Below are 24405 nucleotides of genomic sequence, written 5' to 3'. Positions count from 1 at the left end.
GCTCCATGCAATATGTGCCCTCATTAATACCCATCACTGGGCTAACCCATCTCCCCGCCTCCCTCCCCTCTGAAACTCTGTTTCCTGGAGTCCATAGTCTCTCATGGTTCATCTCCCCCTCTGATTCCCCCTCTTTATTTTCCCCTTTCTTCTCCTAATATCCTCCATTCTATTCCTTATGTTCCACATGTAAGTGAAACCATATGATAATTGTCTTTCTCTGCTTGACTTATTTCACTTAGCATAATCCCCTCCAGTTCCATCCATGTTGATGCAAATGGTGGGTATTCATCCTTTCTGATGGCTGAGTAATATTCCATTGTATATATGGACCACAACTTCTTTATCCATTTGTCTATTGAAGGGCATCTCGGCCCCTTCCATAGTTTGGCTCTTGTGGACATTGCTGCTATAAACTTTGGGGTGCATGTGGCCCTTCTTTTCACTACATCTGTATCTTTGGGGTAAATACCCAGCAAAGTAGTTGTTTGTTTGTTTTTTTTTTAAGGAAATCACATGTATCTCAGTAACATTTTTCAATAAAAATGTTAACCTTCCTGGATAGTGTGTATATATCCTACATAGCATGCACATTTATCTTGGATGTTGTCTCTTTATCCTACATAGTATGGCTCTTCAGAAGACAAATAAGCCAGAGCCACATAGGCAATTATAATGGTAATGCCATAATGTGTGTGGGTAGAGAAGCAAACAGCTCAGAAAAGGATCTTTTCCCAGATTTTGTACCTTAATAAGAAATGAGCAAATACTTTTTAATGTTTTCAATGGGATTTATTTATATTTAAGTAAAAGTAGCAAATGTTAACATAAGTTATTTCCTTAATCATATTTATTTTGTGCAACCACATTGTTATCAAGCAGCATTATGGAATGTTCCCTGGGTCCACAGTTCTGAACTTTCCAGCTATCATATGCATCCTCTTTTCCAAGTTTAAACATGACCTTACACTGAAGAAGCATGATTTGTTATTGCAAAGTTGTTGTGTGTGACAACCTGACATCACAGGAGAAGCCTCTTGATGAAGAATATTTTATCTTTCATTCATTTACAAAATGCTATTTTTCTTTTTATGTGATTATCCAACCCATGTGATTTTATTTTAAATTCTTTTTCTTCTGATACTATGAAATCAAACCAGTTAAAACTGAACAGTATAGCAATAAAACCAACCAAATACATAGGACGTTATATGTTATATAGGATATTTTAGATGATATTTATGTTTTATATTACACATCTGTATTTAATGTAGTTGGGCAATAAAAAGTTAAAAGCATGTAAACAAACAAAAAACCTTTTAGATCCATGCATTGTTTTAACACTCACAAAAACTTGGGTTTATTTCTTTTTCAGGAGTGCAGTGGAATATTTTTATATTAAAATTAAAAGGTGTTTCTGCTTTCATTGTTTTTTTGATGCTTATTTTATACATTTTTAGGTAACAGAATAATTCTGTAATTTCATTGCAAAAACACCATTACTTGGTTAGATATGATTATCAGATTTTAGGCCAACTTTGCTGCCCTCAAGTTCATGAACATTGATTATTTCACTGTTTACTTTTCCAAACATGTGCTTATGATAAAGATCCAAAAACTAAAATGGGAAGCCAGTGGTAATAATAAATGTATGGTGATTGATAAGGACAATGACAAATCTTAGGGGTTGAAGTTTTTGTTGCTATGATGAGAGCTCTATTGTGTTAGGTTAGCTGTGCAGAGAAGCATTTGGGGACAGGAAAATGCATTATTTCCAAGAAACAATATTGCATGCTTAGTTGACTGCTAGAAATTCCCTGGTTTGATGCATCACTGATATTTATGGTGGAATTTACATGCAACTTCTTCAGCAAGCTCGTTGCTCCATCAAGAAAGCCAGCAATATTACAGATGTCTCACAGCCTGTCACTATGTGTCTCTGTGCTCACTTCCAGGGAGGTTGCAATTCTCCAACAAAATCCAATGTGAGATTCAGAACTGAAGGTGTTTTATTTCAGTTACCTACAATACCTATTAAAAACAAATTTCAAAAAAACAGAGCAAATTTTGTTAGAGTTCTTATAGTACTTTTAATAGTTACATGAGTTATTTTTGTGTCTACTACAAATTTTTTTAAAAAAATACAAATTTTTATTAGGAACTATTATTATTGAGATGACTTACAGATTACTTTCTGGTCTATTCAGAGGAATTCCAGCATAGACAACAGTTAAAATATTTACATATATTTTTATCTCAAATGACTTAAAAAAAAACTTTGCATTAGGTAATATTTCAAACCACAAAGTAAAATTAATCATCTGCACATACCCATCAAGCATCCTAAGAGATTATCAAGAATTCTGTTTGTCATTCTTCAGTAACATTTGTTGATTGTTTAAATAGCAGGCAGTTTCTGAAATCTGGTTTGCCTCTTTCCAAGTTCACAAAACCCAAGTGAGCTAGGTTAGAGGCAGATTACTATAAAGCAGTTAAAGCTGGTTTGTATGATACCTTCCAATATGTTCACATGTATATTTATTTTTGTTAAATTTGCAAAAGTTAGATATTTCAACCATACTCAGTTAAAATAACTGTCTTTCCCTTTTAATTGTCCCTTAGTCATATTTTCTCCTCTGATTGTAACCATGGGGTGGCAGTGGGCATTTATGAGATTTTGTTAAGGATTTTTTTAAGGGATATATTTTCCCTTTTTTAAGGGAATTTTTAAAGGAATTTTTTAAGGAATATTTTTAAGGGATATATTTGTCATCTCTTCTATGAATAGTTATATTAATGGTGGCCATTCCAGTTTGCAATGCCTTCTAGCAAAAATATGAATATGGTCAATTCAAAGAGTATTTAAGAGGACTCACTCCATAGAAAACTTGAAATGCCCTGAAATTTTATACCTCAGATATCAGAGCAACTTAATAGAGGTTGCCCCAAATTTGACAATTCTAAAAATTACATTGTTACTAAAGAGTTAAGAATTTGAAAGAAAACTCTGTAAATTGTAAAAAAAAAAAAAGCAATTTTTCATCCACTATGCTAGAGGATCGTCTAAATTATTTTTTTATTCTTTCTACTGCAAAGATGTCAAATGAAGAGGCAATAAACATGTATGCAACCCTCCCAAACTGAAAGTATTACAGAGCTGTTAGTAAAATATTATGTAATTCCCCCTACATTATGTGATATTTAAGAAATTTGTTAACTTTTATTTATTTATTTATTTTATTTTTTAAAAGATTTTATTTATTTATTTGACAGAGATAGAGACAACCAGCGAGAGAGGGAACACAAGCAGGGGGAGTGGGAAAGGAAGAAGCAGGCTCATAGTGGAGGAGCCTGATGTGGGGCTCGATCCCATAACGCCAGGATCACGCCCTGAGCCGAAGGCAGAGGCTTAACTGCTGTGCCACCCAGGCGCCCCGAAATTTGTTAACTTTTAAACATTATGTCATTTGGGGGCATCTAGCTGGTTCAGTCGGTAGGGCACGTGACTCTTGATCTCAAGCCCCTTGTTGGGCAGGGAGCCTATGCAGAGTTGTAACTGATTGTGTATTCATAATTTTGTGTTTCTTTTCACAAATCCTGGATCCATCCCTAAGGTAGAAGGTATTATTATCCCTGCTTAAATTAAAATTCAGAGAGGTCAAGTGACTTTCTGAAGGCCACACATTTATCAAGAGGTGGAGCAGGCTTTGTTTATTTATTTTTTAAAAGATTTTATTTATTTATTTGACAGAAGGGGAGAGAGAGAGCGAGAGAGCACAAGCAGGGGGAGCAGCAGAGGGAGAGGGAGAAGCAGATTCCCCGCCGAGCAGGGAGCCTGATTTGGGGCTTTATCCCAGGACCCTGAGATCATGACCTGAGCCAAAGGCAGCCGCTTAACCGACTGAGCCACCCAGGCACCCCTGCAGTAGGCTTTAAAACCAGACTTTCTGACCCTAAAACATATAATTTTATATGTCAAGTGGCTAGGCTATGATACCAAGTTGTTTCATTAAACACCAATCTAGATGTTGCTATGAAGGTATTTTTTTAGATGAGATTAACATTTTAAACAGTAGATTTTCAGTAAAGCACATTACTCTCTATGATATGGGTGGGTCTCACCCAAGCAGTTGAAGGCATAATAGAAAAGACTGAGGTCTTTTGAGTAAGGAGGAATTCTGCCTTCACACCATCTTTGAACTCAAGACTTCAACATCAATTCTTCCTTGGGGCTCCAGCCTCCCAGCCTGTCTTCCAGATTTTGGACTCACCAGTCCTTAGATTTGTGTGTGCCAATTCCTTCAAGTGTTTCCTTATATACACCCTATTGGTTCTGTTTCTCTGGAGAACCGTGACTAATGCAATAAGAACTACAAAGGACTTTGGGACTACATAAAAAAAAAAAGCTTCTGCACAGTGAAGGAAACCATCAGCAAAGCAAAAAGGCAACCTACCGAATGAGAGAAGATATTTGCAAATGACCTACCTGATAAAGGGTTAATATCCAAAATATTTAAAAAACTTATACAATTCAACAGCAAAAAAAACCCCAATCAAATTCAAAAAAAGGGCAGAAGACCTGCATAGACATTTTTCCAAAGAAGACATACCGATGGCTAATAGACACATGAAAAGATGCTCAACATCATTAATCATCAGGGAAATGCAAATCAAAGCCACACTGAGACATCACTGGACACATGTCAGAATGGCTAAAATCAAAAACACAGGAAAAACAAGTGTTGACAAGGATTAGAGAAAAAGGAACTCTCATACACTATTGTGGGAATGTAAATTGGTACAGCCACTGCAGAAAGCACTATGAAGTTTCCTCAAAAAAGTAAAAAATAGAAATACCATATGATCCAACAATCCCACTAGTGTGTATTTACCTGAGGAAAACAAAAACAGTAATTTGAAAAGATATCTGCACCCCTACATTTATTAAAGCATTATTTGCAATAGCCAAGGTATGGAAGCAACCTACGAGTCCATCAGTAGACGACTGGATAAGGGAGATGTAGTATGTGTACACACACACACACACACACACACACACGGAATATTATGCAGCCATAAAAGGACAAGATCATGCCATTTGTGGCAACATGGATGGACCTAGAGAATAGTATACTAAGTGAAAGAAGTCAGGCTGAGACAGACAAATACCATATGATTTCTCTCATTTGTGGAATCTTAAAAAAAAAACAAACAACCAAAAACAAATGAATAAACAAAAGCAGAATCACAGCTGTAAATATAGAGAACAAACTGATGGTTGCCAGAAAGGTTAGGGTGGGGGATAGGCAAAATAGGTAAAGGGGCTTGGGAGATACAGACTTCCAGTTATGGAATGAATAAGTCATGGAAATAAAAGGCACAGCAAAAGGAATATAGTTAATGGTATTATAATAGGGTTGAACGGTGACAGATGGGAGCTACACTTAGGGTGAGCAGAGCATAATACATACACTTGTTGAATCACTATATTGTACACCTGAAACTAATGTAACATTTTGTGTCAAGTACACTCAAATAAACTAATAAAAAAACTTTTTCAAAAATTACAAAAACTCTATGCTAGCGTTGGGTGTCTAATAGTTACTAATCATATAATCTTGGCAGATGATTTAACACTTAAGGCTTTAGTCTCATCATCTCCAAAGTAAGGAAATCATTTTAGACCAGGATTGCTTCATCTTGGCACAGCTGACATTTTGGGTGAGGTATTACTTTGTTGCAGGGAGGATTGTTCTATCCTTGTAGGATGTTTAGCAACATCTGTGGCTCCGTCTGCTAGATGCCAGTAGTTTCATCGGTTGTGACAACCATCTAAATCTCCAGTCATTTTCAAATATCCCCTAGGTGAGGGGCAGGGGACAGAAATTCCTCCCATCCTATTTGAGCACTGCTGTATTAGGTCATCTTTTAGTTAAAATATATGCATATGTGATATTATTGTAGAGATTAAACAGGCTGAGGCAGCTTTGGAAACTTCAGGAGAAGACTGACCATTTAGTGGGATGTTACAGAGGTGATATTTGAATATTCTGTAATTCTTATAAATAAAGTTTTCTCTAGTTCCTATAAGAAAGAAGCAAACAATGGAGAAAGGACAGAAAGATTGGCAACATAAAGCTCTCGGCAAAGTGAGCCATAGGCAACTTGAGGGCAGTCACAGGAATGAAAGAGAATAGGTAAAAGGGGGAGAAGAATGGAATTTAACGCTTATCCTCTCAGAAATGAATCTCAGCTGAGAAATGATTGTTGTTTCAAATCCAAGCCACCAGTAGCAACCTTGCACTCAGTACTGGGTGGAGGGCACAGTCTACCACAGGGCCCACAGGTGGGGGTTGCTAGGTTTTGTGCATGCATGCATGGGAATTTGTTGAAGTCTCCATGATTTTGCAGTGCATATTGCCTTCCTAATAGTCATGCAAAGAAAGTTAGTTTTCCAAAGAATACTTTTTGGGGTGGAGCGAGGAGGAAGTAAAGCTGCCTGAGTAAGTTAGTCATCATCTTCAGGCTCACGTTAAATGACCCAAAAGAGAAAAACATAGCAGCATTCCACTAGATGGGGCTGTATCAGACTAATTCATGAAACATGGATAAATTAGGTTGGATGTGACTCTGTCATTCCCAGCATATTTTCTCAGTCCTTTTGAAATAATTTGGATTTAGCTATGCTTCAAATGAAAGATACCTGCCAACTAAAAAGATTTTTCCATTCTAGTGTTAATTTCCACTTCTGATTCTAAATCCACACATTTCTATTCCAAGCAACTTGTCAACAAAGTGAGGCTCAGGCCCAGAAAGCACTAGAATATATTGTGTTCTTAGCAAAAGATTTTTTTTTCCTATTTGAATTAATGTCATAGTCAGGTGATTAATAACACTACTACTGGGTTGCAAGTACAAGCAAAACCAATATAAAACCCTTTTAACTTTAATTTCTTCAACACTCTGTTGACTGATAGTCAGAGATGAGCTTTGTGCCTACCCTTGGCAGTCTGAGTTATTAAAAAGGCAGAAGTTGGATATTAAAATACTTTGCAGGGCTCTGAAATACAACAATGTGCTCCAAAGGGTAGTCCTATGTAGCAGACCCTTGGAGGTCTGGTTGCATGGCATTTAGCAAGCGACCTTGGCTATTATACATCTGGATGACTGGGCAGCCTCGTGTCAAAATGAGTAGTTCTAACGGCTCATTTAAGCAATTATCTCCCAACTGGGAAGTTGTGAGATTCACAATCTACTGAAATATTTAATCACTTGGGGAGAAAAACAACACAAATATCATATCTTTTATAAATCTGCAAGTTGGTCTACCAGTATGGATGAACCAAGGGAAAGACACCCCCCCTGTAGTTGTTGTAAGTGGTTTTTTGTGTGTTTTACTATTGTTGACCCTTTTCAGAGCTAGGCTTAGTTATATAGCAAAACTGTAAGCCACCCTCAAGGGTGTTAGGGGTGGTAGTCAGCAATGGGTAGAGGGTGGATGGAGGGAATTACTGCATTACCCATGACTCCAATCCCATTTAAAACACAGTTGGAACATAAAGACAAATAAGATGGTCTCAAAGATGGCTAGAGTTAGGCAGAGAACAAGTAAATTGAAAGTCAGAGATAAAAAGTAAACAAAAAGGGGGTACCTGGGTGGCTCAGTGGGTTAAGCGTCTGCCTTTGGCTCAGGTCATGATCCCAGGGTCCTGGGACCGAGTCCCCCTGTCAGGCTCCCTGCTCAGTGGAGAGCCTGCTTCTCCCCCTGCCCCTCCCCCTGCCCCCTCCAAATAAAAAAAAGTAAACAAAATGGAAGGAAAACCTGCCCTCATGCATTTACCATAAACTTCTATTAATAAAAAAATATTAAAAAACACAATAATGCATTTTTTCAAATACTTTCCATCAAATAATAGAGAGGAAGCATGAGCACAAGTGAACCAACCAGCACATTGGGTTGCTAAAGCAAACACAAAATTCCACTTGAGAGTTTTGCCCAAGGGCAGGGCCTCACTATAAAGTGTATTTCCGGGGCACCTGGGTGGCTTAGCAGGTTAAGCATATTTTTGGCTCAGGTCATGATCCCAGGGTCCTGGGATTGAGTCTCACATCGGGCTCTCTGCTCAGCAGGAAGTCTGCTTCTCCCTCTCTCTCTGCTGCTCACTCTCTTTCTCTCTCTTTCAAATAAATAAATAAATGGTCTTTAAAAAAAAGTAAAGTGTACTTCCTTCAAAACTCACTAGAAGTGATTACTTTTCTTAGTATAATAGAAACATCTTGGTAAGAATCCTTTTCAAACCAATACAAACTATAAAAACTGATTTAAAGCTTTAAAGACAGTGAGAAGCAGGAGGGAGAATGGCAGAGGGGACCCCTCGGTACTTCCAGCCAGGGGTTGCAGCAAACAAATGACTGTTTGGAATTTTAAGTTCAGTCCCATTCAAGTACCTCAGAGATTTCCCTAAGGTCTGTATCTCCCCTGTTCTAGAGAAACACTTCCCAAATTACCAAGTGTCCCTCCTTTGGCTCCTTTTTATCCCCACCCCAAGTTAACATACATTCTGGGAAGAAAAAGAAAAGTTCTCAGTAAAACACATTTGAAAAACATTACATACTCTATTGCCTTCCTAGAGATTTCCAGTGCACTTGGGCATATTAAAGAGTATAAAATACTCTGAGAGGTTCTGGAAAAGGAAAATCTGTATTTGAATTTAGCATTCTCCCAATTTAAACCCCCTTCCCCATCCTCACCTCCGCCCCCACGAATGCCTGTTAGCATTTCTTGGGCCACCAGCATTCTCTAATAGAATGTTCACAAAACGCTCTTCCAGGGATAAATGTATGACATCTTCCCTTATGGAAAGGATTGTGAAGATTGAGAGGACTTACCAAAAGGATTTACTTAATGTCCTGAGAGTTCAGATTTTTGCTTAAATTTGGCTTCTTGGTACAGTTGTTTAGCTTTTGCCCTATCATTCTCCTAATTGAAACATCATCTGTGTTGGGAAATAACTGTTTTGTGACTCCTGTAAAAAACAACAACAATAACACACAAAAACCCTTTTTGAGGCCTTTGCATCTTAAGGTATGAACGAAGATGAAACATCAAGCAATCCACAATGTAATTTTGTCTCCATTTTGCAAAAGTGGTCCAAACACCCATGAGATATTTAAATAGATGAATATATAGGCAGGGTCTGTGAAGCAAACTAGAGATCCTGAAGGTCTGTGTTATAAACTGAGAGTGTACAAATTTGTAATGCTATGGTACCACTCCACTTTAACCTTGCTATTTGCTCTGCACTCTAGATCCCTTGCTCCAAAATGTTAGGAATTAATTTTTGAAACAACTAGATTCTAACTGATCCTTTTCCAACTAAGAAATGGCATATTAAAATACAGAGAGCTCAGGTTCAGTGATTCCCTAAATTTTTTGATATTTGCAAAAAAATTATTGATAATCTAGATTATTATATTTGAGGAGATTCATTAACTTAAAAATTGTAAGTAAGATTAAGGAGGGCATGTGATATAATGAGCACTGGGTGTTATATACAACTGATAAATCACTGAACTTTACCTCTGAAACTAATAATATACTATATGTTAATTAGTTGAATTTAAATGAAATAAAATAAAATTAAAAAAACCCCGTAAGTAGAAAATTAGCCCCTATTTTTCTAGAATAAAAGATAAGGGATCTAGTACTGAGGGAAAATAAGGTATAAACTGTCCCTGAAATTTTGTTTGAAAGGATTTTGAAATGCATTTTTCTGAAGTTATGAATTTTATGACATCAAACATTTCAGTGAAATAAAATTTAGTTTTATTTTAACAACTGCTTTCATGTAAATTTTTTTCTATAAAATTACCATACTTAATAAGAGGTTTAGGCTATCTTGGGATTTTTCTTTCATAGAAAAATAAACAACAACAAGACCATGAAAGAATAGCTTAACCTTGAGTGGTAAAATAATTTCAAATTCGTGTGACAAGGTAATGCAATCACATTATACCTATGATCTCTTGAACTTCATTCTGATTCATAGCTGGTTTTACGGCTTTGTCCCTCGATGTAGAGGACTTCGCCCCCGTCAGGCTGTGGGTGGCCATGTACTCATTTGTGTAAAGTACTTGCATTAAATCATTAATAAACTTCTGAGGCTTGCTCCTGTTACAACGGGCAATCTGCCATTTTTCAATCTTGAACTAAAAAATACAAAATAATAATTGAAACTGGAAAAAGGAAAGGAAAGTAGTATCCAGAGAAATATTTTACTAAGTGAGTTGAGACACACCAGGATATAAAATCAACATTCTTTTTTTTTTTTTTTTTTTTTTTTAGTTTTTTTTTTTTTTTTTTNGGGGGAGTGGGAGAGGAAGAAGCAGGCTCCCAGCGGAGGAGCCTGATGTGGGGCTCGATCCCATAACGCCGGGATCACGCCCTGAGCCGAAGGCAGACGCTTAACCGCTGTGCCACCCAGGCGCCCCTAAAATCAACATTCTTTAAGCGGATGTATTTTACTTTTAATATATTTTACATTTCAGGGGTTAGAGTTAAATGTTATCTTTGCTATAATTTCCAGTATCTATCAGGTATTTGTTCCAGAGCGTACACAAGCTCTTGCCATGTGGTCTGGATTGGATGGTTTAAGGATGAGTCCTATCCCCAACACCTCCTACTAAGTGTGTTAGGCAGAATAATAGCCCACTGAAGATATCCATATCCCTGGAACCTGTGACTATATTACCTTCTAGGGGTGTGATTAAAGTTAAATACCTTGAGATGGGGAAATTATCCTGGATTAACCAGGTGGGCCCAATTTTATCACAGGACCCCTTAATAGCAGAAGAGGGAGGCAGAGAGGGAGTCAAAAAAAAAGACACAGAAGAAAGAGGGCAGATGGGAAGCATGAGAGAGGCTTTGCCTCCATGGCTGGCACTGAAGGTGGTGGAATGGGCCATGAACCAGAGAATGAGGTTGTCCCTAGAAGTGGGAATGGTCTTCAGTTTACAGTCAGCAAGGAAACGGGGAACTCAGTTCTACAATCACAAGAAACTGAACTCTACATTAACTTAAAGAAGCAGGAAACAGAGTCTTCCTTAGAGCCTCCAGAAAGGAATGCACCTGCTGACTCCTTGATTTTACCACACTTCTGCCCTACCGAACTCTGAGATAATACATATGCGCTATTACATATCACTAAGTTTGTGGTCATCTGTGACATAACAAAAGGAAACTGATATAGCAAGAGTCAAATATTCTAAATGTTAGATTGTTAGTATTTAATGCTCTGGAAGGCATGTTTTCCAAAGCTGATGACTGATCTAATGAAACTCTTGTCTTTTTAGCCTCTGTTTCTTGAAGAGAAATTGGGGAAGTAGGAAAAGATTATGTTCCTCCAGGGTGCAGAAGCTGAAATTTACCTTCACCCAATATATAATTTTGTAACCCTCAATGCATAGTTATCCATCACTGATTTAAGAATTTTCTAGTTGAATAACCTCATCATTGGTCACAATTTGACTTTAGTTTTTTAAACCGGATATTTGTGAAACAAGCATTTTTTAAAAACTTACTGTTAAAAAATTGTTTTATGTAATTGCAATGATTTGGTCATGACCAAAAGTTACCCAAAGTTATCTGACAAAACAATGATCATTTTGTAGTCTTTTTAAAAAAAATTTTATTTTTGAATAATCTCTACACCCAAGCGGGGCTTGAATTTACAACCCTAAGATCAAAAGTCACATGCTCCACCGACTGAGCCAGCCAGATGCCCCATCATTTTGTAGTCTTACTTTAATTTTTTTATTTACCGTATCTCAGAGAAAGATAGGGCAGGCGTTCCCACTGACCTGTTTCTCATCAGTAGGATGCTCTTCTTCAGCTTTCAGGGAAATCGGTGAACTGGAATTCGAGTTAGAGTTACTGCACGTTGAGGCAAACGAGTCCGGTGAGGAGTTGTTTGTCGCTCTCCAGAGGGTGGATGCAGAGGTGGACATGGTTCCTCCCCCCTTAAGCAGGGCCTCCGCCATACCAACCAGTTCTTCAAACTGGGTGACTGCTTGTGGTAACACTAAAATGGCGAGAAAAAGTAACACTTTACAAATACTTTTAGTAACAGGGGCATATATTCCTATTTTTTTTATTGTGTGTATATACATATTATATTGCATATATAGAAATAGGTGGAACAAATTATTAACATTTACTATTTTTAGAAAATAAATACGGTAAGAAAAATTGTTGGATTATTATTTAATTTAATAATGGCTTAGTAATAATAAATCAATTCAAAAACATTTGGTTGTTGTATTTAAATGTATATGCCTTACTTCATAACTAAAATGAATGGTTTAAAGAGTTGGCTCTTTTTTCTAGTTGCTAATAGTATTATTTGAAAGTTTTTAATCTCACTTGGGGACATTGTTGATTCTATTATCAGTCACCTTCCAGATAGTCACACCTGGCCAGTTTAAATGACCATTAAAATAAACCATTTCCATTTAAATCTATTAAAATAGTCAATAACACTGTAATAACTTTGTATGGTGACAGGTAGTAACTACACTTATTGTGGTGAGGATTTCATAATGTATAGAATTGTCAAATCACTGTTGTACACCTGAAACTAATATGTCAACTATGCTTCAATAAAAGAAAATTTTTGTTTAAAAAATAATACAAATAAATAGATTTTCAGTGACCCTTGTGTGTGGTTTTCCAGGGAGTCAAATTTCATCAAATTAATAAAAATTCATTGCCACAATTCAAAACTATGTTTTCACATATTAAGGATGAATTTTGGTAATCAGCTGAATGTTCTCTTTGTCCCCCCCCCTTTTTTTTTAAAGATCTTATTTATTTATTTGACACAGAGAGAGAGAGAGTATGAGTGAGGGAGAGGAGCAAAGGGAGAGGGAGAAGCAGACTCCCCTCTGAGCAGGGATCCTAGGACCTGAGCCAAAGGCAGATGCTTAACAGACTGAGCCACCCAGGTGCCCTCTTTGTTCCTTTTTTAATGGACACTTACACAAAGGTTCATGCCTCCATGTAGAATGGTCTTCTCTAGTTATGGTTATATCTAGTTTGTTTCCTAAGGACAGATAGCATTTTGTTGGAGTTGAAAAAACTTTGAACCCTCTCTGATTCAACTCCTCACTCTATGGTTGAGGCTGCTGGAGAAGTAAAAAGACTGAAACTTTTTTCTTAAGCATATTATTAAGCTATAATTTTTGGACTAATATTTGATTTGAGAGCTGAAAATCAGGCGTATTGATGACACATCCAAATCAATACATTTGGTACTATAGTAACAGAAAAACAGTAAAATCTACTGAAGGAAGTCTTCTTTTATGTTCTTTCAATTAATATTTCCTAAACCCCTCTCATGTCCCATTCACTAATTCAATAAGCAATTATTCATTGAGCATTTAATAATATAAAACATTTATCTAGCTTTTATTCTGTGCCAGGCACTATTCTGAGAACTTTACTGATGTTCATTCATTTAATCCTCATTGCTCTCTGAGATGGATATTATCATTACCCCCAGTTTACAGATGAGGACAATTACGCAGCAAGAGAGATTTAAAAACCCATCCAGGGTCAACCCAATTAGGGAGAAGAAGAGCAAAATTCAGATTCAGACTTAGCCAACTCCATGCTATAAACTACTATGTTATGCAGACTCTTGACATTTGCCAACCACCCTCTTAAGTGGTAGGGCCGAGACTGGGAGCAACACCTGATGCGATACTGGCCTTTTGGCCTGGGGCGGGGGAGGGTTTATTTACCCAATGTGATGTGGAGTAAGAATCTGACCTGCCTAAAGAGAGGTCTGGCCTCCCCTGTTCCTGGAGAGTAACCTCCAAAAAACCCCTGGAATTTTCCCAGTGACAGGAGGAGTTTCTTAGTTGTTCAGGGGGAGCCACTCAGACCTGACAGCTCATGCTAAGGTATATCTCAGGGTGTGAACAATCACACCCAATAGTCTTAGCGTGGAACCTGACCACAGCCAGAAAGCTAGAAAGATGTAGAGACTGAGTTCAACATAGGCTGTCAATCAATCAGTCAATCAGTCATGCTTATGTAATGAACCCTCAATAAAAACTTTGGACACTGGAGCTCAGGTGAGCTTCCTGGATGGACAATACTGCATGCATATTGTAATGTATAAATGCTAGGAGGGTAAAGCATCTTGAAGGCAATGGAAGCTCACATTTGGAAATCATCCAGACTCTGCCCTCCGTGTATCTTCCAATTTTGGCTGGTTCTAACGTGTATTCTTTCCCTGTAATAAATGTAACTATGAGTATAATAGGTTTCAGTGAGTTGTGACTTTATTCAGCAAACTATTGGACCTGAGGGTACTTTTGGAAAACGTCTGAGTTTAGTTAGCATCCGAAGTCTTAGGCAAATGTGGCAATCTAGAGGACAGTGCCCTTAACTTTTTAGTTTGGCACACTCAAGGTGCATGCAAAGAAATGAAAAATTGCAATTGTTAAGTACCACAAAGGAGAGGCATTATGTATTTGACCCAGCCTGGGGAGGGGAGGGATACGGAGAGCTTCTCTGGGGAGGTCAGGATTGGCCCGAGAGCCAAAGGCTGAGTAAAAATTAAATAGCTGGAGGAAACGAGGTCATCAGAGGCAAAAGAAATGCAAGTTCTGTATTTGTGGAACCGCAAGGAGGCAGTTAGGATGTAAAGAGAAAAAAAGAATTTGGTATAAAGTGAGGTGTGAAGAATATTTACTGACTTTTTTCTAATAATGAAAGTTGGACATGTTCATTGGAATGCATCCTTCTTGTCATTGCGTTTTCTTTTACATAACTAGACTGTACTATATACATGGAGTTTATCATAGTTCTTTTTTCCAATTAAGACTGTAAGTTGAATATTCGCCTATTTTGTTAAATCTTCTTGGAAAATATGATCTTTTGAGGCCTAATTTACATAGAATCAAAGGCAAGATCTCACACAAAGTCTGAGCAGAAGTTAAGTAGGTAAAGGGAGATGAGTTTGACAAAATGATATACCCAGTTAATGCACACCCAGCAAGGTATAGAACATCTCCATCCTCCCAGAAAGTTGCCTCATGTCCCTTCCAAGTCAACCCCTGGACTCGCCTTTGAGGCAACCACTGATCTGACTTCTTTAGCCAGAGGTAAGTTTTACCTGTTCTAGAATTACGTATAAATGGGTTCAAACCATATATTCTGGGGTTTTGTGTGTTTTTTTGGTCTTTTTTTTCTTTTGCTCTGCATAATGTTTTGAGATTCATTCCTGTTGTCGTATGTATCTGTCATTCATTCCTTTTTGCTGCTGACTAATATTTCATTATATGGATACTCTACAATTAAAGTTTTCATTCACCTGTTGATGGGTTATTTTCCACTTGAAAACATGACTTTAATGGCTCGATTAGATTTAGGTAATGTTTAAAAATTCTATCAGGTAGCATTGAATACATGGTTAGCTTTTCTTTCTGATATTAGTCGTCACTGGATGATCACCTCTTACATTCATTACCTCATAAGGAGTTGCAAAAAGGTGGTATTCTAATACTTTTCTTCTTCATTTATTAGCTAGAAATCTTGTACAAAGGGAAACTTCCTCCCATCAACTATTTGGTTACACTTAGGTTTATTTCCTATAATAATGACAGGATAAATGTTTGTTGTTTTTTTTAAATCTGTATTAGACAGTTTTCAGATGACCATTAAATTTTTTCTTTTTTGAATACCATTATGAACTCCTGCATTTAAATATATATAACCTACTATTGTTATCCTTATTATTGATACTCAAATTGTCTCATCTTTGGCCATTGGGAACCTCTTCTAACTGGCATGTCCACAGTCTATGTTAACTGCTTTGCTTTCCGGTATAACAAGATTTTCATCAGGATTTCCTGTTCTAGGCTCCCAACAAGGCTCGTCTTGTACATTGCCTGTGCAAAGTCTGGAATCAGCCATTTCTCTGAGGAAACCAAGCTCCTTTTAGTGGGAAGTGTTATTATATGACCAAATCCAGGTGGTAGGCATATTCTTTGCTATTGAGTTCTTTTTAGGCCTATTCAGTGAACAGTATTAGAAAATATATATTATTCATTTTTAAAGATAAATTTCATCATGTGTTTAAACCAATACTTCCCACTAAAAAATTCAGAACATGGGGTTTTTATTTAAACTGTATAGTTATGTTTTTAGTGTGCCACATGGAGTGAAATGAGAAGCTAACTTGAACTTGCATCCCCCACCCCCAACACACTGGAATATCAGTTTCCCCAGAGCCATTTGCTGAATAATTTATCCTTTTCCTGATTAACTTGCAGGACTTGCTACATGAATTGCCAGGGTCATTGCAAACATGAAAATGCAGCACTCTGTGTTCAAAACTTCTTAAAAACCTTAATATGGTGACAGCAGAGCCTTTAACCAGTATGTGGGGCCTTTCTAAGAGCAGGGCTCTGAGTGATAAGGTCACAGATCCATGAATGCTTTACATGTGACCCAGGTAAGTACTTTCATTATTTCCAGTTTTGAGATGAGGAAACTGAGGCACAGAGTGGTTGAACAACTTGCACATGGTTACACAGACAGCAGGTGGCAGAGCCAGGGTTTGAACCCAGGTCGTTTGGCCCCCTCTAAATCTATACTCTTTACCTCTATGCCATAGTACTTGTAGGATGGTTTCTTTATCATATATGAGGCTCTGTTTGAGGGATCTGTATTCTGTTGCATTGATCTGCTGAACTTGCACTAGCAAGTCATTTTTAATTATTGGAAATTTATATGATTTAATGTTGGCATGTTATACCCTCATATTCTTTTTCAGAATGTTCTTAATTGATTTTGCCTAGTTTTTCAGGTTAACTTTATAATAATCATTGTCAAATTTCCAAAAACAAAACAAAACAAGAAATCATTAGTATTTTTATTGGAATTCCACTCAAAGTGTTAATTATTTGGGGATGAACTGGCATCTTCTCTTTTCATCAATGAACGTGACAAGTCTCTCCATTAATTTAGGTTTGTATATTTCTTCACTGAGTTTTTTATTTTTCTTCATTGATCACATACATTTCTTGTTAGGGTTATTTGTTGATATTTTATAGTTGTTTGTAATTAATGTGACTAGATTTTTTTTCTTCTTCTTTTTAAAGATTTTAATTATTTATTTGAGAGAGAGAGAGCACAAGCACGGGGAGCGGCAGGCAAAGGGAAAGGGAGAAGGAGGCCCCCTGCTGAGCAGAGAGCCTGACATGGGGTTTGATCCCAAGACCCTGGGATCATGACCTGAGCCCAAGGCAGATGCTTAACCGACTGAACCACCCAGGGACGCCGAGATTCTTTTTTTTTCTAAGAAAATAACTGGAAATTTATGACCCAAAAGGAAATTACTGATTAAAAAAATGGTAGAGGCTAGTTTTGGAGGACCATTATATAATAGGCATTTACCAGTTTTGAAGTAAAATAAGGTTTATAATGAATAACAGCAGTCTTCTGCCCTAACACTCACCACTCTTGATTACCACTCTCAGAAATCATCAATTCTAATCCTTTTATCTGCTTCTTCTGGTACTTACCTTCATAATCTCAAATAATAATATGCATATACAACTATTTATTGATTTTTCAGATCAATATAATTATTTATTAATTTTCTTTTTTCTTTTTTTTTAAGTAAGCTCTCCATGCAATATGGGGCTTGAACTCACAACCCTGAGATCAAGAGTCACATGCTCTATGACTGAGCAAGCTAGGCAACCCTACTTAGTTTCAACTATGTAATATGCCAATATTGTTCTCTTTCAACTCCTCTCCCAGCCACACAGAAACATACATACCTGGTACTCACATGTAAACATACACATACATACTCTTCTCATCATCCCAGAATAGTGGTAACATAATTGTTCAATAAATATTGTGCTTACATTATTATAGTGATGTAAATATTATTCACAATTCCTTTTCTTTAAAACATGATTCCCCCCCTTATTATTATTTTTTACACTATTACCTTATTATTATTATTTTTTACACTGTTTCTTTCAGTTATACATCTCTAAACTTCATATCAGAGCTGTAAAATCTCTTTTCAGTATATTGGATATATCATGTCATCTATCAATTTCATATTTTTCTTGGTGCTGTCTCCCCTGGAGCCCTCCACACTCCTCCACAATCTGGACTAGCTGCTTCTAGGCTACTGTATACTTGTCATCCTGGAGCTTCCCTTCACTACCATTCTATGGCTCCTCCTTGTCTCTCTCCTGACTTGGACCACCTGTTCTCTGGATGTCATGTTTTTATTTTTCTAGATTCACTCTCTTCATTTGGGAAGAGTGCATCCTCCATTAGCCTTTGAAAAAGAAATCATAGGAAATACATTAGTGAGACATTGTATGAAAGTGTTACCAACCCTCACATTTAGTTGATAATATCACTTGGGTGTAAAAGTCTAGATTTACATCATTTCCTTTCAGAATTTGGAAGGCATCGGGGCGCCTGGGTGGCACAGTGGTTAAGCGTCTGCCTTCAGCTCAGGGCGTGATCCCGGCCGTTGTGGGATCGAGCCCCACGTCAGGCTCCTCTGCTAAGAGCCTGCTTCTTCCTCTCCCACTCCCCCTGCTTGTGTTCCCTCTCTCGCTGGCTGTCTCTATCTCTGTCGAGTAAATAAATAAAATCTTAAAAAGAAAAAAAAAAAAAGAATTTGGAAGGCATTGCTTAATTATCTTGGAACTTCCAGTGTTGCTGGTGAAAAGTCCAATGCCCAATCCTTAGCATGGGGCATGCTTATTCCCTCTGAAAGCCTTTGGAAATTCCCTTTACTTTTGGTGTTCTGAAATTTCACAATGTTATGACTTGGACAAGTCTTTTTGCTTTTGGTGTTATCTTCCAATGTAAAAATTTGTGTCCTTCAGTTCTAGAAACTTATGGTATTAATTTTTTAAATAACTTCTCCCTCTTCTCTCTTGTATCTTTTAGGAACTCTTGTCTTTGGACATTCAACCTCTTGGACTAATTCTTTATTTTTCCTAATCTTCTCTATTTTCCTTTCCTTGGTCTTCTTCCTCTAATATCTACAAGATTTTCTTAACTTTAACTTCCAGACATTTTATTGAATTTCTAGGTTTCTACCCTTGTTCTTTGGATATTCCTCTCTTAAACTACCCTGTTCTTGTTTCATGCATATTTCTTCTGCTCCCTGAATTGTCTCTGTTTCCTTTGATCTTACTTTTCTCTTTGCTCATTTTGATCTGTGTTCCATGTTAGAGGATTTCTTTAAATAATCACCTTCCCTCAGCTCCGCCCAGTGTCCTTGAGTTCATAGCTTTGGTTCAACCTCTTCTGAGAGAAAACCTCTATCTTCTGCTGTAGTGAAGGGTGGTAGTTGCAGGCTACATAGGAAGAACATGTGACTTTGTGGTCCCAAAAGGCCTTTAGGTAGGTCTTTCAGTGACTCCAGTTTTCACATTACCAGCACTATCATAATCCCTTTCACAGGTACAAATCCTAAACCATTTATAGTTCTGTGGTGTGATTTGGCTTCATTTTAGTTTCTCTACCTCAATTCCCTTCTCATCCCCACTCCAGACACTGAGCTTTCGGATTTTTACAGAGTTAGTCAATTACTACTCATCCATCTGCTTTTCAGCTTCTAAAATTTTATTGGCATCTTTGATCTGCTATGGTTTTCTTTTAAGTTTTCTTGGTACTTGTGTTTTTACTCATTTTAAGTTTACTTTCAGTAGGGTTTCAAGAAAGAAGGGAGAGTTACACATATTTCACTTAAGCTTTATGTCATACTTAAAGAAACCTAGGCAAAACTTAACTGATTTTTGATTCTTACTGAAATCTCATTTGCTACAAGAGTTGAGTTTTCAGTTGATGTTTTCTTTTTCCTAGGTATACATTCATTCTCTAAAAACAATGACAATTTAATACCTTCTATACAATAGATATATCACCTTTTTTTCCTTTTATATCTTATGGGTTGGTCAGTTGTGGTCCACAAGACATGTTTCAAATGCTTTATACATACATGTATAACAGACACATTTGCCATTCTGAACGTCTAAAATGGCATATATATCCTGCCATTTTTCTCAGTTAGTAGGTTTATAAACTGAAAAAGAGCCCTGATTCTTAGTTCAAAGATTTATTAAGAGCATTACTGAGCAAAAGATAAATAACCATTCTGCAGTCTTCTCTCAGACACTTTCTTATTTGGATTATACATAAAATTTCAACTTTCTTTTATCTTCCTACTTCCCAAATGTATCTTCAGAAGGAGGCCTACTATGATCATGTTATTTAGGACTGTATTTAAGATTGTGTTTTTATGATCCTCTCCTTCAAATCTCAATCCTCCTTTACCTTCCTTATTTTTTCTGTACTACTATCAGCTACTGTTATTATATAATTTACTCAATTATTATTTATTGTGATTTTTGATTGTCTTACCCCACTAGAATGTAGGCTCCATGAGAGCAAGGATCTTTGTTTTATTTGCTGGATTTTCTTAGGTACTTAGAACAGTGCCTAATATATAGTAAGACTTTATAAATATTACCGAATGAGTAAATGCATGGATGAATACCACAGCAGCAGTGGGCAGTTCCTGACTTTTTCTGTTGCCTGAAGTCTAGCCAATAGCCAACTCTACAATTTGGTTTCTGTAGGTACACTTGTGTGTGTGTGTGTATGGAGGGGGTAGACATATTGAATATATAATAGATTATATAGAGAATTGTAAGTGCCAAAGTGGAAATGAAGCAGGAGAGAAGGATAAAAAACGTTGCACAAAGAGAGGTTGAAATTTTAGATTGAGGAAGGAGTTTAGGGAAAAGATGAATTTAGAGTAAGGTCTTGAAGTGAGTGTACTTACTTGAAGTAAGTAAGTGGATATCTGGGGGAAGAACATTCCAGGCTGAGGAAATGACCAGTACAAAGACACTGAAGTAAGATTACGTATGATGTCTTCAAAGAAAACATAAGTTGTTCAGTGTGGCCGGATCACAGAGAAGGAGGGGGGAGTAGTAGAAAATAAAGCCAAGAGAGACAAGCAGAAGAGGAATAGCCAGATCATGTAAGGACTAAAGATCATAAAAAATGACTTCCATTTTCCTCTGAGTGAGGTGGAAATTCACTTAAGAGTTTTGAAGAGAGAAGCGACATGAACTGACTTACGTTAAGCAGGATTATTCTTGCAACTGTGCTGAGAATAGACTAGAGAAAAGCAAGAGCAAAAATAGTGATACCAGCTAGGAATCCACCATAATAATCTATGTGTGAGATAATGGTGGCTTGGGCTAGAGTGGCAACAGTAGGGGTGGTAAAAAGGATTGTATCCCAGAAATGTTTTGAAGGTAAAGCCAGTAGGGTTTGCCAATGGACTGGGTGTACAATGTAAAAGAAATACAGAAATTGGTTTTTGGTTTGAGAAATTGGACCAATGAAGTTAGCATTAACCGGGATGAGGAAGAAAGAGAAAAACAGGTTGAGGGAGAAGGTCAGGAGTGTGGTCAGGAGCATGTTAATCTGAGATACCTATCAGTCATGTCACATCCACAGTGGGACAATGAGTCTGGAGTTAAAGGGAGAAGTCCAGGCTGGAGAATCATAGCTTACTGATGGATTTTAACATCATATAATTGGATATGATCACCTATGGAGTGAATGTACATAGAAAGGAAAGAAGTCCAAGGACTGAGCTTAGGGCATCATTAAATATTTGGTGGGGAAGATGATAAAATAAATCAGCCATATGGACTTAGATAGAAAGAAAGACCAGCAGTGTAAGAGGAAAACTGGTAAATTTGGTGTCCTAGAAGCAAAATGAGGAAACTTTCAGAGAAGGAGAGATAGCCAAATGTCTCAAATACTGGTAATAGGGCAATTAGATAATCATTGAGAAATGGCTTTGGAGGGGCGCCTGGGTGGCTCAGTCAGTTAAGCATCTGCCTTGGACTCAGGTCATGATCTCAGTGTCCTGGGACTGAGCCCTGCATTGAGCTTTCTGCTTCTCCCTCTCCCTCTGTGCTCTCTCTCTCTCTCTCAAAGAAAGAAAGAAAGAAAAAGAAAGAAAGAGAAAAAGAGAAAAAGAAAGAAAGAAAGAAATGACTTTTGAGGTTAGCAATATGGAATGTATGGGTTGAACTGTGTCCCCTCAAAAAGATAAATTGGGGTCCTAACCCCTAGTTGAGCACTGCATTGAGCTTTCTGCTTCTCCCTCTCCCTCTGTGCTCTCTCTCTCTCAAAGAAAGAAAGAAAAAGAAAGAAAGAGAGAAAGAGAAAAAGAGAGAAAGAAAGAAATGACTTTTGAGGTTAGCAATATGGAATGTATGGGTTGAACTGTGTCCCCTCAAAAAGATAAATTGGAGTCCTAACCCCTAGTACCTCAGAATGCGGACTTATTTGGAAGTAGGGTCGTTATAGGTGTAATCAAGTTTAACTGAGGTCATTAATGGGGCACCTGGGTGGCTCAGTCGTTAAGCATCTGCCTTTGGCTCAGGTCACGATCCCACGGTCCTGGGATCAAGCCCCTCATCAGGCTCCCTGCTCAGCGGGAAGCCTGTTTCTCCCTCTCCCACTCCCCCTGCTTGTGTTCCCTCTCTCACTATCTTTCTCTATGTTAAATAAATAAATAAAATCTTTAAAAAAAAAACTGAGGTCATTAAGGTGGGTCCTGATCCAGTATGATTGGTGTCCTTATAAGAAGGGGGAAGTCTAGACACGTTGAAAGGTAAGCACACAGGGAGAACACCATGGGAAGACAGGCATTACATGGCCTCAAGTCCAGGAACAACCAGAAGCTGGGGGAGAGGGCTTCCTCTAACATGCAAGCATGATCCTGCTGACACCTTGATTTTGAAATCCTAGACTTCAGAAGTGGGAGACAACACATTTCTGTTGTTTAAGCTATGTAATTTGTGATACTTTGTTACCAGTAAACTTATATATGGGGGTTATTATTGAACAAGAGAAAAGAAGTTATGATAGAACGATAAGGAACTAATTGAAGTGGATCCAGGGAGAAAAGAAAGGGAAAAATTGAACACAGTGTGTAGCATCAAGTCATTTAGGGAGTTTTTCCTATAAAGAGGAGGAGGAGAGAAACAGGGTGGAAAGTAGAGAAGCAAGGGGTTTTGTTTTATTTTTTAAATGGGAGAAATAACAGTAAGTCTGAGGCTAATGGGAATGATTCAATAGAGAAGGAGAACTTTATCTTATAGTGGAGAGCCAGGAGAAGCTCTGGAGCTCTGTCCTCAGTTGGTGAAAGAGGAGGGCATCTGATGCATAGATGGAAATCCTGCCTTTGACTAGACAAGATGGTAGGTCATCATGAGTGACAGGAGAGAGTGAAACATAAAGCACGGGTGCAAGGATAGGGCACTTGGCTGGCTCAGCTGGTAGAGCATGTGATTCTTGATCTTGAGGTCGTGAGTTCAAGCCCCAAGTTGGGTGTAGAGTTCACTTAAAAAACAAAAATACAAAAAAATAAAGCATGGGTGCAGGGAGATGACAGTCTCTTTCGTATCCTCCAATTTCTCAATGAAGTCAGAAGTAAAGTCATCATCTGAGAGTGAGGATATAGGAGGAGGTGTGAGAAGTTGGCAGAGAGAAAAAAATGAAATGGCAATTCAGAGTGTGGGAGGGAGAAGAAGCTTGTCATAGTGATTCTCTTCATATACTATTGAAACTCATTTGCTACTCACACTTAGAATTTTCTCATCTAAATGTATAACAAAATTGGTGTAATAATTTTCTTTCTGGGATTTTATGTATCAGGTTCCGGTGTTGATAAAAGCAGAGACAGTAACAATAATAAATACCATTACTGAGCACCTATCGTGTGCTTTGGGTGAAACATTTCTTCCAATGATCTCTTTTAATATTCATAGCAGCAGGGACACGATAGGTTGCCCCCCACCCCTCAGTTTGTAGATGGGAAGATTGAAGCTGGGGCTGGACCCAGTAAAGTGACATGGCCACAGTTGTATAGCCAGTAAGCAGAGCTGGGATTCAAACAAGGTCTGTAACTCAAAAATCAATACTTTTAATCACCAATTTATGCTAACTCTATAAATTAGCTTTTCATCTTACTCTAAGTCCTAGAAGAGATTATATAAAAATAACAATGATCTGTTTTTTGAAATCACAAAAACCTCACCAGAAAAAAAAATCAACTACAAAAATTCAATATTTAAATTTGAAAAAAATAAAGAGATAATGGTTTGGTGTTGGAATAAACATATTTTAGCTGTAACTGCTTCTACTTAAAACTGTGAAGTCTTCAATGTAATAAATATTCTTAGGAAAGAATGTGAGTCATTTACCACGAAATGGAAATCTAGCTCATCACCATGTTCTCTCTGTTTCCCATCATT

General features: G+C 37.4%; 1 protein-coding gene across 1 annotated transcript in view; it reads right to left on the bottom strand.

Annotated features, from left to right (window-relative positions):
• Nucleotides 1–764: 764 nt before the first annotated feature.
• Nucleotides 765–24405, bottom strand: part of BEND6 (BEN domain containing 6) — a 51872-nt gene continuing 28231 nt past the window's right edge. The window contains exons 4-7 of the mRNA XM_011224581.3: nucleotides 11860–12080; nucleotides 10017–10209; nucleotides 8890–9026; nucleotides 765–2031 (exon numbers count right to left, since the gene is read on the bottom strand). Of these exons, the coding sequence (XP_011222883.1) occupies nucleotides 8899–9026; nucleotides 10017–10209; nucleotides 11860–12080 (542 nt within the window). The 3' untranslated portion in view covers nucleotides 765–2031; nucleotides 8890–8898. The remainder of the gene's footprint in view (nucleotides 2032–8889; nucleotides 9027–10016; nucleotides 10210–11859; nucleotides 12081–24405) is intronic.

The sequence above is a fragment of the Ailuropoda melanoleuca genome, chromosome 19 (genome assembly GCF_002007445.2).
Source record: "Ailuropoda melanoleuca isolate Jingjing chromosome 19, ASM200744v2, whole genome shotgun sequence".
Classification (NCBI taxonomy): Eukaryota; Metazoa; Chordata; class Mammalia; order Carnivora; family Ursidae; genus Ailuropoda; species Ailuropoda melanoleuca.
Note: the sequence above shows the minus strand (reverse complement) of the source record. Positions and strands in the feature narration are given on the sequence as shown.